General features: G+C 42.5%; 1 protein-coding gene across 4 annotated transcripts in view; it reads left to right on the plus strand.

The window, feature by feature from the left end:
* HHAT (hedgehog acyltransferase) overlaps nt 1–18,448 on the plus strand; it is a 309,652-nt gene that overhangs the window by 70,623 nt on the left and 220,581 nt on the right. For all 4 annotated transcript variants that reach the window (XM_077763160.1, XM_077763159.1, XM_077763161.1 and 1 more), the window contains one exon: nt 6,092–6,263. In XM_077763160.1, the coding sequence (XP_077619286.1) occupies nt 6,092–6,263 (172 nt within the window). The remainder of the gene's footprint in view (nt 1–6,091; nt 6,264–18,448) is intronic.

Genomic DNA, 18,448 nt, shown 5'->3' on the forward strand with positions numbered 1-18,448 from the left:
GAGGAAAGTTGGTCTAGAAATGGCAGAATGTTTAGTAAGCCGCAGGGCAAATAAAAGCAGCCAAGCCGTTCCTGCAGTCACAGAAGGTGTTATGGGGGTACTTACCCTCTTTGAGAGAAATGGGTCCCAAAGGGGAGCAGTTGACCAGGAAGCTAAAGCTAGTAGTGAAAGAATTCCTTCAGGGGGTCTGAGAAGGAAGGGGCTGTGAGCAGGAGGCGGAAAGCCAATGGGAAGAACTTGTAAGCAACATTTGTGTGAGTGAATGAATAAATATCACCTGAAATGGTTAATGCTGACATTCATGGTCCTTAGGTCTTCAGGTCAGGGAAAGCTGGAGAATGAGGCTCTGCCACCAGGGGGCAGCGGAGCCCCATCGAGGAACCCAACCTGGAGGGCAAACTCTGGTTGATAAAATGACAATATTAGGCACACCGTGCGGAGAATGTATCTTTCACCCGGTTTGTTTGTGTGTAAATTGCGTACGCAACGTGACGGAAGTATAGAAGAGTTGTCCTCTGTTAGGTAAGGCATGTGAAGTTTGCACACTGATTGTAAGCAGGTAAAAATCTGCATCTTAAAAGGCTGCAGTGCCTTAACTTGAAGGCCCTCTCAGATGGCGTTTGCAGTTTCAGGAACATATGCCGGGTTTATTTTTCTCCTGTGGCTGTGGGCAGGTTTAACAAGCAGCGGCACTTACACACAAGGCTTGTTTATTTGCTTACTCTGGAGCCTGGGGGCCCCCCATCTTACCCTGAGCAGGTGGAATGTGCAGTGGGTGGCTGGTGTAGGGCCAGACGGTGAGTCTGAGTGTGATAGGACCGGGGGGCTTTTCCTTGCTGAGGGCTGTGCTCCCACCCTCGGGGAGTGTGGTGGTTAAGAGCAAAGATCCTAGAGCCCAACCCTACTGTTACAGGGTTTAAAGTTCTGCTTTGCTTTGGCCTGAGAGAATTTGGTGAATTACTTACCTTGTTTGTGACTCCGTTTCTTTATCAGTGAAATGGGAAGAATGATAGTATCTCCCTCACAGGAGTGTTAGTAGGTTCTTATGATTTTGTATGGGTAACGTGGCTTAACAGGTAAACACTATGAAGTATTAATGATTACCGTTATTGTTGTTGTTAGCCAAAAGTGTGTGATAGTTCTGGAGTAGGTTGTTGGAGGAGGTCATGGAGGGGATGTGACTGCTGATTGACCCCCCAAGCTGAACCCAGGCAGTCAGAGCTCCTCACCTCTTCTCCTGTCCTTAGAATGTACACTGTGCCCACCATTCCCACTCGGAGCTGTTTCTAGTACATAACCTTGAGAATAAGGTGTCGTCGAGACCCTCTGGACGGAGTCTGTGACTGAACCCAGTTAAGGCCTCTGTATAAACTTTTACAATCTGATAGGTGGCTGCGGAAATCTTGCAGCCGCCCAAGCCCAGCTTTGTTAGAAGTTCCTCTGCTTATTACACCAGCCACCTGTCAATCTGGAGTGGCCTGCCTCTTTCTTCTCTCTTTCCATGCCTCCTGTGTATAGGGGCCAGTTTTACATTCTATCCAGGAAGCTCCCAAAGTTGAGAACTAACAGAAGTTTAGGCCAGAACCAAGACTCTGGGCGTCCCGTCGCATACTTGGGCACAGCGGCAGGGGATTCTGGGCAACGGCCATTCTTGGCTTTAGAGGAGGCCAGTATCCTGCTTCTGCCTCTTCAGCAGAGAGATGCGGGTGGTTGCTGCAGGTACCAAGGTGGGCCCGGCCCTTGAGGGGCCGGGGTCCGTGAGAGCTGGGCAGGCAGGCAGTGTCACAGATGTGCCGCTCAGGTTTGTGGTGGGCGCTGGCTCTGAGCCGTGCCTGACATGTGCCAACTTCTTCGCCACAGCCACAGGCAGAGAGAAGTGCTGCTGTTATCACTACTATGTAGATGGTAACACAGAAGCAGAGGGAGGCCAAGAGAGTGCAGGTCAGGTGGAAGGAATACAGACGTGAGCCTTGCTGCCAGCTGGGCAGCCAGTCCCGCAGCAGTTAGCGGAGGCAGTGTGGCCCGGTGGACGTCTGGGTCTGGAGGCCCCCTCGTCCTGTGGAAGCTGCACCCGCTGCAGGTACACCTGTTGCGGCAGAGACCTGCCGAATACCCCTGGCCTGGTCTGGATGCCTGGGGAGGGGTAGGGAAGGGCTGATGACAGAGTGCCTTGTTGGGAGGAGGGGTGCGGCCTGTGACCACAGACTAGAGAGGTGCTCCTCCGTTACAAAGGAATAAGACTCCTGGCTATAGTGCTCTTGACCCAAGTGGGGAGGTTGGTGCAGAGTCGGCACAATCAAACATGGGCTCCAGAGTAGCCTTTTGTTTGGTGCTCTTAAACATGTGCATTATTCGTGTGTGAAGGAAAAGCACCTTTCATCTTTGAGAACTGGCATCTGTAATCAGACTATCTTTGAAAGGCTTCGATATTCCTTTTTATGCAATTTGCATGAAATGAGGTTTTAAAATATAATGTGTTTTAAAACGCACTTGGCAGATGAGCTAATGTGTATTTTTTAGTGGAGTCTTAACTAAAAATTCCCATTGATGGCGGTTTCCAACGGTCTTATGGCTGGCACCCCCCGAGGTTTGAGATCTCTCAGATGGAATGCTCGCACACACAGAGCAGCCCTGCTCATTAGGCGAACTATGTATGGCATATCTTTTATTCCTGCTGGATTGGCAAGGGACAGATGCTGAATTTTTTTTTGAATAAAAGGGAGTCAACTAGATTGAAGTTACAAAGGGACTGCAATCGTATGACTCTAAAGAAAGATGAATAACTATTTTTTTAAAAGTAGAAGTGAAAAGAAGGAAAAACTGATTGTTTTCCTTCTCTTGTATTCACTTGTGTGATTAAGGAATTGACATTTCTGTTACTCTGAATGCGGAGACATCCAGCATCAGAAAGGGGGCGTTGCGGAGAACAGTCCAGCCCTTCCGGTCCAGTGGTGACACATAATTATACCTTATTAAACCGGACAGAGAAGTTTTGCTCTGGGGACAGTAGAAAAGCCATTATTGGGAATCCAGTCAGCCACAAAATGTACCTCCTGTTTCTCCTTACAGATATTCATGTCATTTTAGACTGCACGTTGTTTGGGGAAGCGAAGGCAGGCCTCTGAACCGACCTTGAATGGCGGTTGCCTACAGCTAAGAGATGATTCAGTAGACATGGTTTCCTGATTGCCTAGTGGGGGGCTCCCTGGGATGGGGCTGCACCCCCCAGTGATGCTCCGAGACCTCAGGTGCAGGTCTGGTCTTCAGCGCACCTGCGTTGGGGTAGGCTTATGCTCAGAGGCGTACAGGCCGCGTGCAGAGCTGCTATCTTTAGTAACTGGAGACATTCAGTTGGGTGAACATTGTGTTCTGTCAACACCGCTTTTGAGGCCATTATCACGTTCAGCCAGGGACTTGCTTCCCTCCTTGGGCGTGGCACCAAGAAAGGCCCACCCGTGCTCTAGAATGGTGTAGGTGCCTCTTCATGTCTCAGCTCTGCCCATTGCTTTGTTGTGACCTCTTCCAGCCTCCACAGACCGATGGACACTATGTTCATAATTGTTTCCTCATTTGCTGATGTTAATTCGATCAAAATGGATTGGCTTTAGAGAGCTGAACGAGCATGAACAAAGAGGAACTCAGTACATAGGTAAGAAAATCAACGAGCGAGGTGGGAAGTTGAGAAATAAACATGGGGCTAGTGTAGGAGAGAGAGAATACTCCCCCGTAGAGGCTTCCGGGCTGCCTAGGGGAGATCCTGAAGCTAGATGTTTTTTAGAAGGGTGAAGTAGAGGACCTTGCCTCATAAGCAGAGAGGACTGAAGTCTTCACAGTATTGTGAAGTTCCGTTATTTTCCCCCTTGATTATAAAAACATTCAATTGTTAAAAGCAACCCAAAAATCTTACCAAAAAGAGTACCATCACCGTTGCCATTTTGGTGTGTATCTTTCCAGTTTTTCATTATTTATGCACATTGAAAAAAATAGTTTTCGTGGCTACATAATATATTGGGGTGCACTCATGCATTTTACTAACCTCTTACCCTAGGACATTTGAGTTATTTCCTTTTCTTCTCAATTTGATAATGCAGACATGAATGATTGGGCGTCTCTGCACTGGGGTTTAATCCATCCATTGTGCTAGAGATCCACTGCGGTAGACTTGGTACAGTCTTGCAGAGCATGCACGCCAAAGATGCATTCGAATGAAAGCCACCCTCAGTTGATGCCTGGAAAGGGATGTGCGTTGGGTCATGCAGTTCAGCTGTGGTTGCAGTCAGCTGTGATCTGTATGGGTCTGCAAAGACCTCATATGCCCTGTGTTCCTTCCTGGAAAACTCTTCCCGGGCGACCCAGTAGATCCCTCCCAGCATTTGCTGTTCCTTCTAACTAACAAGGCAGGTTGGGATGGCTTGGCAAAATACCTTTCTAAGGCCAAGGGAAAAGGAAATTCCCGTTAGTTTGATCAATTTACATGGAAAAAAATATTAAACCAGTGAGCTTTCCTGGGTGCAGATGGCAAAAGGGAGCCACACCATTTGTGCAGGTTACTGTAATGCCCCTGAGGCAGCCAGAATTTCTTCATCTGGCTTCTTGCTATGAGAGGATGGTTTGCGAAAGTGGTAGAATGCATGGTCAAAATGGAATAAAATCACTTCCCTGGCGTGCAGGTTCCCCTTCCTCTCTAAGGGCAGTGGTGCTCACTCCTCCTGGGTGCAGTGGGACTCCTTGTGCCTTTGATGTTCACAGAGCGTGGAAGCCGAAGAGGCCCTAGGAATGCGCCTTTCCTGTTTGTCAAAAGCTAAATCAAGCCCATTTCTTCTGCCAGAGAATGTTGCAGATTCAACTTCATCATTTATGCATTAGCTTCACCTCTGCATTACGTGGCAGGCTTCGGTCTAACAAAATCTTGTCAGAGTAAGATCCAAAAAATTGACGTGCTCTCTGTTTTTGTACGTTGGTCTAGTGGTGTAAGTGAAATTGATTGAATTCATGCAGATTTTACAAGGTGCTTCTGCATTTCAGCATCTATGTGTTTTAAATTATTGGGCATCCCTAAACAGCAGGCAGTGAGGCAAGACCCAGAGCCCGGCTGCTTTGCTAGAACTGCTTCTGCACTGTCCACACATATTGAGTGAACTCTCAGTAGTTCATCTGTGACTGTGAATAATCAGAACTTCTTCCTCTTGCCTTTGGTGTTTGGCTCTGAACTGTCTCCTAATTCTGCCCTGTAGCTGCTGGTCTGGGAGGCCATGAAGGAAGAATGTGAAGAAAGGCAGTAGGAGGCACATCACTTACCAGATACTGGCCGTTATCCAGTGCTTTTTATACGCCAGGTGTTATACTCCGTGCTTCTTCTGTGTTAGCGTATTTTAGTCATGACAATTTTTTTTCCACTTTATATATGAGGGAAACAAGCCTCAGAGAGATTAAGTTACCTGCTCAGGATCACACAGCCATGTGGTTTGTGCTAGAATTGGATCCCAATTCTGACTGTAAAGTCCATCTTCTTAGCTGTTACACTGCACTGCCTGCCGAGCCAGAGGTTTGTCCCACGTAGTGTCCCTGTTGGCATTTATTTCACCTTGTTTCAAAAACATCTTCAGGTAGGACAGCACACCCACCTCTCGTTTTCCCCTTGTTGTCAGCTTCTGTGTCTCCCTCGCCCTTTCTCTTACCAGTCCTGCACCCCTTCCTGACTTGGCCCTACTCTTACCAGCCTTACATGTGGGTGGGTGATGGATGAAGACAGGCAGGGGACAGCTGGGCCCAAAGAGACCCCAGAGTCCTGAGGAAGAGAGACTATGTCAGATCCTGTCCTCCACCCTGGCTCTTTGCAGGGCTCTTGCCAGGGATGAAGGAACGCAGAACCCATCTTGGTTCCTGGCTACCTCCTCGGGCCCACCCTGTTCTTCCTCTGGGAGAGAGTTTTCTGTCACTTAAGAACAATGAACGACTGAACCAATCCTCTTTTAGTAGAGATAGCAGTAATGTTTGTGAGACTGTGTACTAGAAACATTGTCTAGGGGACTATTTGAAAGATGCAAAAAATTAAGGCACAATCTAATGCCTTCTTTTGTTTTTACTTTAGATGCAGCAGCAAGAGTACTGCTCACTGAAGTCCAGCCTTCCCGCCTTTGCCCTGGGGCTGGGTCGCCTCCTCTGCTACTGGTGGCTGGCAGAGCTGATGGTTCACCTCATGTACATGCACGCCATCTACAGCAGCGCCCCTCTCCTGAGGGCCGTCTCTTGTTGGACCTTAGGTAATGGTGCAAATGACTGTCGGGAGAACGAGCATTGAGAGTTAGCTTCAGTGTGAAGCTGGAGTGGGGGCAGACAGAGTGTACTTACCTTGAGCAAATGCTTCCACCCCGTCCCCCAACTTCGTTCCTCTTGTGGCCAAGATGATGCATGTGTGAAGGGGCTGATGGATGTGAAGATGTGAGGGCCAGGCTTTTTAGTCTGGGAACCAAGGGAGGTAGGGATCCCTTTGCATAACAGAACCCTGCTAAGCTTGGCTGGATCTGCATCTTCATGGTGTGGCCAGCTCTGCACTTGACAGAGGGTAAGAGATAGAAGGTTGAGGAAGGGTAGCCTTTGAGTCCCTGAAAAGAGGTAATGCTCCAAGACTGACTAGTTCCGTGGTATTCTTTGTGGTTCTTGTGTATGCTAATAAAGACAGGAATACGAGCTTTAGATTTGGAAAGACTTGTGTTTGAATCTCACCTCCACGAACCGCTAGTGGGCAGCCTTTGGCAGCTTGCTAAACCTCTCTGCATCTTCATCTTATGAGATGAGCAGGCTTGCTTGTGCAGGTTTTTTCCCCCCTTAAGTTTATTTATTTTTTGAGAGAGCGCAAGAGAACACGAGCACGAGTGGGGGAGGGGCAGAGAGAGGAAACCGAGAATCCCAAGCAGGTTCCATACTGTCAGTGCAGAGCCCGATGCAAGCACCGAGTCACCCAGGCGCCCCTGCAAGGTTGTTTTGAGGATTAAATAGAGCCATGTAGGCGAAGGGCTTAGCTCCTAGTGTCTGGTAGATCGGGTAAATGGTGTGTGCCCGTGCATGTCCCTGTTTTGTCCCATCCCTTTTTTTGGTCTGCTCTAGTAGGTGGGATGGAAGTGATTTCCTAAGCAGGACACAGTTTCTAGTATAGGACTTGTCTGCAGAGAGACCATTGTTCTTTATTTCTCTGGCCAGAACAGCAGAGACCATGCCCCTTTCTGAACAAAATCTCCTCATTTCCTTGTTTGCTCTCCTTTTAAGAATTCCCGTGGTAGTCGAATTCAGCCCTGTGGTCTGACCTCCAGCCTGTAGCTCCAAGGGGAAATGTGTGATCTTCCAGCCAGATTAAGCGGCTCCCGACGGAGGGCAAGAGTACAAGCCTGATGCCTTATCTCTTTGGTGACTTATAGATTTTTTTTAAAAAGTCTTGATTGTTCTTGGTGTCACACATGCTTAATCAATGTTTTCAAAGGAAGATACCTTTTAGGATTGGAAAAATACTGAGCTATTTTCATTACAGTTTCTTATTTCCCCCAAACGAAATTTTTTAAATATACTTAGGGGGTAACTACTGTAAAGTTTTAATGATCTGCTTAGCCGAACAGAGTGGGATTAAATGTTAACATGCTAAATCAGATCCCAGTTGTACTACATCCAAATTAAGAGACTACCAGTTTGGATGATTCTAACTAAAAATAACAGCAGGACTCAAAATGGGGTTTAAACAAAGAAAAGCTGTCATGTCAATGGTCAGCACCAGGGGTGGTAAATCCAGGGACCCCGAAAAGTCATCAGTGATCCATTTGGGGATCTGTCACTCAGCTTAAGAACTAACCAGAATTGAGCAGCCCTTTGTTTACATCTGCAGCACAACACCTTCTGTCACCCTCTCCTGAATTTGGATTGTTTCACTCCCATTTTTTTTTTTTTTAACTGAAAAACCTAGACTTTATTTTAGAGCAGTTTTAGGTTGCATTCCCTGGCCCTCACACGTGCACAGCCTCCAGGACTGATCCAGGATGCATCCCCACCGGGGCGGTGCATTTGTTAGAGCTGATGAACCTACACCCCTGCATCATTATCACCTGAAATCTATCATTTATATTAGGATTTACTCTTGGTGTTTGTGGTAGTTTCTGGGTTTTGACAGATGTATAATGATATGTATCCACCACTGTAGTTTCACAGCCCTGAAAATCCCTGGTGCTCTTTCTATTCATTCCTTCCTCACCTCTAACCCCTGGCAACCACGGATCTTTTTATCATCTCCACAGTTTTGCCTTTTTTCAGAATGTCATGTCATTGGAAACATACAGTATGTAGCTTTTTTCAGACTGACGTCTTTCACTTAGTACAATTATGCATTTAAGGTTCCTTCATGTCTTTTCATGGCATGATAGCTCACTTATTTTTAGCACCAAATAATCCATTGTCTTGATGTACCACAGTTTGCCCACAAAAAGACCTCTTAGTTGCTTCTAAGTTTTATAATTATGAATAAACATGCTACAAACATTCGTGTGCATGTTTTTATGTGGATATAAATTTTAAACTCCTTTGGATAGATACCAAGGAGTGCAATCGCTGGATTGGATGGTGAGAGTATGTTCAGTTTTGTAAGAAACTGCCGAACTGTTTTTCCAAAGTGGCCATGTCATTTTGCATTCTCACCAGCAGTGAATGAGTTCCTGTTACTCCACATCCTTGTCAGCACTTGGTGTTGTCAGTGTTTTGTATTTTGGCTACTCTGATAGAGTAGTATTTCACTGGTTTTAATTTGCAGTTCTACAGTCACATTTGACCTAGAGCATCTTTTTTGCCATCAACAACATATCCTTTCATCGTGTCTGTTAAGGTCTTTTGTCTATTTTTTAATGGATTTTCATTTTTTTATTGTTGATTTTTAATGGTTCTTCGTGCATTTTAGGTAATAGTTTTTTATCATATGGATGTTTTGCAAATATTTTCTGATCTGTGTCTTCTCATTCTAGTGACCGTGTCTTTCACAGAACAAAAGTTCAAAAATTCAGTAAGTTCATTGGGCGCCTGGGTGGCTTAGTCGGTTAAGCGTCCGGCTTTCGCTTAGGTCATGATCTCGCGGTTCGTGGGTTTGAGCCCCGCGTCGGGCTCTGTGCTGACTGCCAGCTCAGAGCCTGGAGCCTGTTTCAGAGTCTGTGACTCCCTCTCTCTCTCTCTGACCCTCCCCTGCTCATGCTGTCTCTGTCTCTCTCTCTCTCTCTCAGAAATAAATTTAAAAAAAATTTAAAAAATTAAAAAAAATTCAGTAAGTTCAGCTTATCAATTCTTTTTTTTTTTTAAACTTTTGAATGTTTTATTTATTTCTGAGAGAGAGAGGGAGAGAGAGAGCGCGAGCGCGAACAGGGGAGGGTCAGAGAGAGCGGGAGATACAGAATCAGAAACCGGTTCCAGGCTCTGAGCTGGCTGTCAGCACAGAGCCTGACGCGGGGCTTGAACCCACAAACTGTGAGATCACGACCTGAGCCGAAGTTGGATGCTTAACCGACTGAGCCACCCAGGTGCCCCATCAGCTTATCAATTCTGTCTGTCATGGATTATGGCCTTGATGTTGTATCTAAAATGTCATTGCCACATCCAAGGTCATCTAAATTTTCTTCTATGGTATCTTCCAGGAGTTTTATAGTTTTGGACTTACAGTTAGGTCTATACTCCGTTATATTCCATTTTCAGTTAATTTTTGTGAAGGGTGGAAAGTCTGTGTCTAGATTTTTTTTTTCCCATGTGGATGTTCCAGTGCCATTTATTGCTCACATTGTATTGCCTTTGCTCCTTTGTTAAAGATTGATTGACTGTATCCATTGGGGTGGGGTATCTTTTCGGTTTCATTGATCTTTTTGTTTATTCTTTTGTCAGTGTCACACTGTCTTGGTTACTGTAGCTTTATAGTAAGTTGAAGTCAGATAGTGTCAGTTCTCTGACTTTTTCTCTTCAGTATTGTGTTAGCTATTCTGGGTCTTTTATCTCTCCATACAAACTTCAGAATCAGTTTGTCAATATCCACAAAATAACTTGATGGGATTTTCATTTGGATTGCATTGAGTAGATCAGTTCGGGAAGAACTGATATCCTGACAGTAATGAGTCTATGAGCATGGGCAGCTACCTCTCCATTTAATTAGTTCTTTTTTGATTTGTATCAACAGAGTTTTATAGTTTTCCTTTTATATAACTTGTACACATTTTGTTAAATTATACCTAAATATTTCTTTTTTGTGCTAATGTATATGGCGTTGTTTTTGATTTCAAATTCCACGACCCTTTGGAATTTTCTACATAGACAATCATGTAACCTCCTTCCCAAGATACATACCTTTTATTTCATTTGCTTCTCTTATTTCATTAACTGGGACTTCTAGTATAACATTAAAAAGGAGTGATCAGAGGGGACATGCTTGCCTTTTTCCTGATCTTAATGCGAAAGCTTCTAGGTTTTCACTATCAAGCATGATGTTAGCTGTAGGTTTTTTTGCAGATGCTTTTTACTGAGTTGAGGAAATTCCCCTCTGTTCCTAGTTTGCTGAGAGTTTTGAATCATGAATGGGTGTTGGATTTTGTCAAATGCTGTTTTTGTTTGTTTTGGTCTGTTGATGTGAAGATCAATCTTCAGATGTTGAACCAGCCTTGCATAGTTGGCATAAATCTCACTTGTCATGGTATATAATTGTTTTTATACATTATTGGATTTGGTTTGCTAATTCTTAGTATTACAGTATTATTGACTATATTCCCTATGCTATAGTTTACCTGTGACTTCTTTAGCAACTGAAATTTTGTACTCCTTGATCCTCTGATTTGCTAATATATTGTTGAGGATTTGTGCATCTTTGTTCATGAGAGATACTGGTCTGTAGTTTTCTTGTAATGTCTTTGTTTGATTTTGGTGTTAGGGTAATGCTGGCCTCATAGAATGAGTTAGGCAGCATTCCCTTAATTTCTGTCTTCCGAAAGAGACTGTAGTATTGATATACTTTCTTCCTTAAATGGTTTCTGTCTTGGAAGGTTATTAATTATTGAGTCAATTTTTAAAATAGATATAGGCCTATTCTATTTCTGTGTGAGTTGGCAGATTGTATCTTTCAAAGAATTTGTTCTTTTTATCTAAGTTATTGAATTTGTGGGCATAGAGTTATTCACAATATTCCCTTATTCTTTTCATGTTCGTGGACTCTGGTGATTCTTCACTTTCATTCTCATATTAGTAATGTATGTCTTCTCTCCTCTTTTTCTTAACCTAGCTAGAGACTTACTGATTTTATTGATCTTTTCAAAGAACCAGCTTTTGGTCTTGTTGACATTTTTGTATTTCCTATTTTTAATTTCATTGATGTCTGCTCTAATTTTTATTCTTTCTTCTTCCTTTGTATTTCATTTGCTCTTTTTTTCTAGTTTCCTAAGATGAACACCTCAGTTATTGATTTTAGATATTCTCTTCTAAAATATACATTTAATGTTACATATTTCTCTCTAAGGACTGTTTGCTGCATCCCATAAATTTTGGTAAATTGTATTTTCATTTTTGTTCAAAGTATGTTTTAATTTTCTCGAGATTTCTTCTTTGAACCCTGTGTTATTTATAAGTGAGTTTAATCTCCAAGTATTTCCCCCCAGTTATCACTAGTATTGATTTCTAGTTTAATTCCATTGTAGTCTGAGAGCAGACAGATTTCTTTTAAATTTATTTAGATGTATTTTATAGCCCAGCATATGATCTGTCCTGGTGAATGTTCCATGTGAGCTTGAGAGGAATGTGTATTTTGTTGTTGGATGAAGTAGACTATAGATGTCAATTCTGTCCAGTTGACTGATGCTGTTGTTAAGCTCAACTATGTCTTCACCGATTTTCTGCCTGCTGGATCTGCCCATTTTTTTAAATTAATTTTTTAGTGTTTATTTTAGGCAATATATTTTTGGGTCTTGCTTTTTGATTCACTCTGACAATATTTATTTATTTATTTCTGAGAGAGAGAGAGACAGACAGACACAGAGAGAGACAGAGTGAACAGGGGAGGGTGAGAGAGAGAGAGGGAGATACAGAATCTGAAACAGTCTCCAGGCTCTGAGCTAGCTGTCAGCACATAGCCAGACGCGGGGCTCAAACCCATGAACTGTGAGATCATGACCTGAGCCGAAGTCAGATGCTTAACTGACTGAGCCACCCAGGCACCCTGACAATCTTTGTGTTTTATTTGGTGTATTTAGACCATTGACAATTAAAGTGATTACTGATATAATTGGGTTAATATCTTCCATGTTCTTAATGTTGTCTATTCATTTCTCTTGTTTTTTTTGTTACTATTTGTGTATTTCATTCTTTGTCTGCCTTTTGTGGTTCTGAGAATTTTTATCATTCCATTTTCTCTTTTTTCTTAGCATATCAGATACATACTTCTTTTTAAACTTCTTAGTAGTTGCTCTAGAGTCAGCGATACACATTTACAACTAATCCGAGACCACTTTCAGGTAATACTATATCCACTTCATGGTTGTACAAGTACCTTATGACAGAATATTCCTAATTCCTCTCTCTCATCACTTGTACAATTGCTGTCATTCATTTCACATATATAAACCGTAGTCATACTTTGTTGCTTTTACTGTTTTGAACAGACTTTTATCTCTTAGATTAATGTTTTTATTTTACCTTTACTTATTCTATCTTTGCTCTTCCTCTTTATTTAGTTTTAAATGTTTATTTTTGAAAGAGTGTGCACATGCAAGTGAGGGAGGGGCAGAGAGAGGGAGATGGGATCTGAAATAGGCTCCTTGCTGACAGCAGAGCCCAATGTGGGGCTCAAACCCATGAACCGCGAGATAATGACCTGAGGCAAAGTCAGACACTTAACCAACTGAGCAACGCAGGTACCTCGGCTCTTCCTTTTTAAAAATGTAGATCTGAGTTTCTGATCTATATTATTTTTCTTCTCTATAAAAAGTGTCTTAAAACACTTATTGCCAGACAAATCTACCAGAAACAAATTCCACCATTTTTGTTTATCTGAGGAAGTCTTTATTTTTCATTCACTTTTGAAGGATCATTTTGCAGGATACAGAATTCAAGGTTTTTGTTTTTGTTTTTTTTTCCTCTCTCTCGAGACTTTAAATATTATACTCTCTGTACTTGCATGGTTTCCAAGGAGAAGATGGATGTCACTCTTACCTTTGTTTCTCTACAGGTTAGGTTCCCCAACATCCTCTGGCTTCTTTCAGTATTTTTAAAATTTATATTTGATCTTCTGCAGTTTGAGTATGATATGCCTAGGTGTAGTTTTGGGGGCCATTTATTATGTTTGGTATTCTATGAGGTTCCTGGATTTTGGCTTGGTGTCTGACTTTAATTTGGGGGAAATTCTGGGGCGCCTGGGTGGCTCAGTTGGTTAAGCATCCGACTCTTGGCTTCAGCTCAGGTCCTTAGCTGTATCCAGTCTGCTAATGTGCCCATTACAGGCAGTCTTCATTTCTGTTGGTGTTTTTGATATCTGGCATTTCTTTTTGATTCTTTCTTAGCATTGCCATCTCTCTGCTTGCGTTGCCATCTCTCTGCTTACATTATAATCTGTTCTTGCATACTGGCTACTTTTTCCATTAGAGTTCTTAGCATATTAATCATGGTGGTTTTAAATTTCTGGTCTGATAATTTCAACATCCCTGGCCATAACTGAGTCTGGTTCTGATGCTTTCTCAGTCTCTTTAAACTGTGGGCTATTGATTGACTGATTCATTGCTTTTAGTATGCCTTGTAATTTTTTTGAAAGGTGGATATAATGTAGTGAGTAAAAAGATCTTCAGTAAAGGTCTTTAGTAATATAGTGGAAAGGCATTGGGGGAGGGGAAGTTTTTTGTAGTCCTGTGATTAGGCCTCAGTCTCTTATGAGCCTCTGTGCTGTGAATTTCACAAATGATTCTTTTTTTCTACCTCTGAACCCTCTTAGCTAATGTAGGATGGCTAGAGGGGACTGGATTTGGGTGTTTCTCATGTAGAAGACCAGAGCAGACTAGAATTCTATGTTTTCCATCTCCTGGGTTGGTTAGGCTTTGATAAAACACCAGTAGATTAGAGTCTGGTAAAATAGTTTGTCTGGAGGGCAGGCCTTGTTAAGAAGAACAGAATGCTCTAGTGTGATTCCAAATGTTTATTTTTCCCCTCTCCCTGCCAGGAGTATGAGGGGATTTTTCTCCAGTCTTCATCCTGAGAATGTGGTAGAGCTCCTGGAAATAAAGCTCACAAAAGTGCAGGGGCCCCCTATGACTGTATTTGCCTGTGGTTTTTAACTTTCAAACTTTGCCTCACCAAGCCTCCAGCAGTATCATTTGCAGTCCAGATTTTCATACCCTGGTACCTGTTCCCACAGGGATTTCTGCTCTAGTAAGTCTCTCCATGTTTTGGGGCAGGAGTTTGCCCTGTGACCTCACTTCTCTGATGGATCTAAGAAGAGTTGTTAATTATCAGTTTCTTTAGCCTTTTACTTGTTACTAGGAGGCAGTGATGACTTCTAAGCTCTTTACATGCTGGACTGGAAACCAGAAATTCATTTCCTTCTTTTTCATTATAGTTTTGTCACAATTAAATCTCTAAAATTGCATATTTTAAGAAATCTTCATATAAAGATTCATACTTGGTGTGTTATTCTGTGACTTGTTTGCCTAAAAATGTTTTTGAGAATCCTCATATTGATACATGTTATCATAGTTGGCATTTTCACCGTTGTATAGCATGCCATGTATGCATATACTATAAGTTATTTGTCTCCTCTACTAGTAGAAGGATATTTGGATTTATCCCAGGGTTCTACTATTATGCATAATGCTGTTTTTATAGATCTCTTGGGGGACATGTGCAAAGTAAGTAGCCTTCAAATTCTTTGGCACGTAGTTAGAAATGTGTTTTGCATTATAGGTGTGTGTGTGTGTGTGTGTGTCTGCACACGCGCACATGCATGCCACATCTGTATTCATCTATCGGTGGACATTTAGGTTGCTTCCATGTTTTGGGTATTTGTAAATAATGCTGCAGTGAACATAGTGCATATATCATTTTGAAATAGTATTTTAATATTTTTTTGGATAAATACATAGTGGAATTGCTGGATTGTATGGTATTGATATTTTGAAAATGTGGTGTGAATTAGATCTCCTAGCTTTAGTATGCATTTCCTTGATTACTAATAAATTTGAGCTGCTTTTCATAGTTTATAAGACTTGGGCATATCATTTTCAGCAAAATACCTATTGATAACTTTTGCCCATCTTCCCGGTGAGATTTTTGTGTTTTTCTCACGAACCCAAAAGACTTATTTATTACTGTCTTTTTCCAGTTATATGTGTTTTTGAAAATATTAATATCTTTTGGCTTGTGGTTTCACTTTTAAATTTTTATCTTTTGATGAACATAATTTAATGTAGCTGAATTTATAAATTTTACTTTATGGCTGTCACACTTAGGGTATTTAAAAACTTTTTTCCTTACCCTCAGGTCATAAAGACATTTGCCTGTAAGACCTTTCATTATTGTAGAAACAGTACATGTGCATTGCAGAGACACCCCCACCAACCTTTTTCCTCTGATGTCTAATGGCCATTATGAGGGTCGTATGCCCGCATTGTAATCAGCCTTGTGCAGAGGGAATGAGTGTCCCATGATTGACTTATGATTAGGAGTTTCTTCCAGGTCACTGTGAGAGGGGAGGTGGCGGGGAGGTTTGAACACTTGAACAAAACTGCATTTCCAAGGGCAAGGACTGTGGGGAAGGTTTGTTTGGTGGACAACCAGTAATATTTGCTAGGAAGTAGAGACGGTGTCTTGGAAATTTCTTCTCAAACAGAAAGTTCTGAAAATTAGTGTGAGAGAGCCAGGAAAATAGAAGATATCCATTTTTAAAAAATTGGTATTTCATGTCACTCTTAAAACAACTTAGGTCTTATGATTTGCAGAACAGTGTAAATGCCATTTTATATTTCTATTTCACACGGCTAGTCTTGTCATAATTAGTGGTAGTAACCCCTTTCATTCTCTAGTGTGTCCGTATAGTGTCACCTTAGTGAGAACATTTTCTTGGACAACCTGTATTCAGACTCCATTTTTATTTGTTTTATTTATTTATTTTGACTTATTTTGACATTTTATTTATTTTATTCTGACCTAAAACAGGAAAGTTTTCATATCAACCCTTTCCAACTTGAAGGTACCTTTTACTCTCAATTCCATTAGCCCTTGAATATTTATTATTTGAGCTATGTCCTATTAATTAAAATGTCCTATTCATTGCTCCGTTCAGTAAACGTTTATCAAGTGCCATGCATTAGGCTTGGTTGGAGGGTTGCAAAGATGAATGGGGTGCACATTTTGTTCTCCAGAAGCATATTCGAGTTAAGTCCTACGTGAATAATATTGCTTTCTCTTTTTCTTTTTTTAAAGTTTATTTTCTTATTTTTGAGAGAGAGAGAGAATCCTGAGAGAAAGAGAGACATACTGAGAGAGAATCCCAAGCAGGTTGTGTAATAGTGTGAAGCATGACATGGGGCTCAAACCCATAAACCATGAGATCGTGACCTGAGCCAAAACCAAGAATCAGATGCTTAACCTACTGAACTACCCAGGCATCCGAGAACATTGTTTTCTTGCTGCATATACAGTTTTATAGTACTGAGATAGATGTCTGTATAGATTCAGTGGGCAGAGGATGCAAAGGAGAATGGGGTTACTCCTCACCTTCCTGCTACCTTTGGAAATAGGAGCGGGTCACAAAGGTTTTGTAGAGGAGTTGATGCTTCAGTTGATTCTTAAAATGGATGGGCAGGGCTGAGGGGGAGGGCTTGGGGCTGCAGCACAAACAAGGGTCTGGCTTGGTATGGCTTATTGTGGTACACTTGGGACTGTAAGCTGTAAGTGGAGCTGGATGCAGAGTCTAAGGTACAGTGAGAGATTGTGCCAGAAAGACAGAGACGGGGTTTTATCACGGATAGCTTTGAACATGCGAAGGGCGATATATCCTACCTTTTAGGTGATAGGGTATTTTAAATACGCAAACTGTGAAAACCATAAAGTATTTAAGCAGAGAGGAAACAGGATGAGAATTGGGGTTTAGAATATCATTTTGCCTGCAGTGCTGCAGAATATGAATTAGGGTGCAGTAAGACTGTAAAAAGGAAAAGTCCATTAGAACACGGTCCATCTCTTCATTCAACAAATATGAAAGAGCCAGTTGACGTTGTACATGACGGACTGTTAGTTAACCAGGAGCAAGATGGTCAGGACTTGAATGGAGCAGGGGGTTGGAGAAGAAGGAGGTGATGAGAAAGATGGAAGTAAGGTCAGTGGAGTCTGCTCACTGTTGTGAAAGGGAGGTGACAGAGGGATGAAGCCAGGGAGTTTAGAGTTGAGGTGATGATTGACACTTCCATTCACTTGAGCTGGGAGTGGGGGAGGACGAGGAGCACGTTTTAGGGAAGAATGAAGTGTCCGGTTTTTGGCAAGTTGAGTTTAAAATGGAATATCGAGGCAGAGACATCTCTGCTACAGTTAGGTAGATGGCGCTGGAGCTCAGGAGAGGGACTGGGGACGGGACAGACACTTGAAAGCCATTGCATGTATGTGATAGTTGAGTCCCTGGGTATGAAGGGACTAGCAAATGTGTTAAGTGAGAAAAAAAAAAAAAAGGCGGTTCATGGAAGGAACTTGAGGGAATGTCAGCTACAGATGAGAAGGAATAGTGCCCAGTGCAGGAGGTAGTAGATGGCTTTGTGAGGACTTCAGGAAGAAAAGGGTGCTCAGTTTATCGGAAATTGAAGAGAGGCTGGGGAAGGAGGGACTGAAGAGGGCCTGTTTCAATTTGAAAGTCGCTTTGGCCATGGTTGGCTTTTCTTCCACTGTTCAGTCATTTTTAGGGGGTTTAAATCAGGGCTGGATAGTAATCAGAAATGAGAAGATAGAGACCGTAGGTAATATGCTGCTTCAGGTGGTGTTCAGTGATGATGGCTGGCGTGTCGTGTCCCTCTCCAGGAAGCTCAAGTGCCCTCTCTCTGGCCCATCCCAGTGAGCCTCACCAGCTCTCCCTTGCCCTGCGGCACACCTGCCTTGCCCGTGTCTCTCCTCTGGGTTTCCCTTCCTCCAGGTTGCCATGGCTTTTCCTAGCTTTAGGCTCTGGGAGCTAATATCTCTTAAGATGCTCAGAGAGAGAAAACAAGCATTAGGGAGTTAAAAGGCTTGCAAAGGCCATGGGGCCTTGGGTGCTGGTGTGCAGTATCTCATTTCCTTCTGAAATAGTAAAGATATATTTCAATTTTTTGGGTCATTTTTATTCTCTTTCCTTCTGTAATGCCTTTTTTCCCCATTCTGAATTTGCAGTAGAATGTGAGGCAGCAGCAGAGACGGAGTAAAAGCTGCCGTCTGTCTTAAGCGCCAGAAGATA

The sequence above is a fragment of the Crocuta crocuta genome, unplaced genomic scaffold, assembly GCF_008692635.1.
Source record: "Crocuta crocuta isolate KB4526 unplaced genomic scaffold, BGI_CrCroc_1.0 scaffold3, whole genome shotgun sequence".
NCBI classification, from domain to species: Eukaryota; Metazoa; Chordata; class Mammalia; order Carnivora; family Hyaenidae; genus Crocuta; species Crocuta crocuta.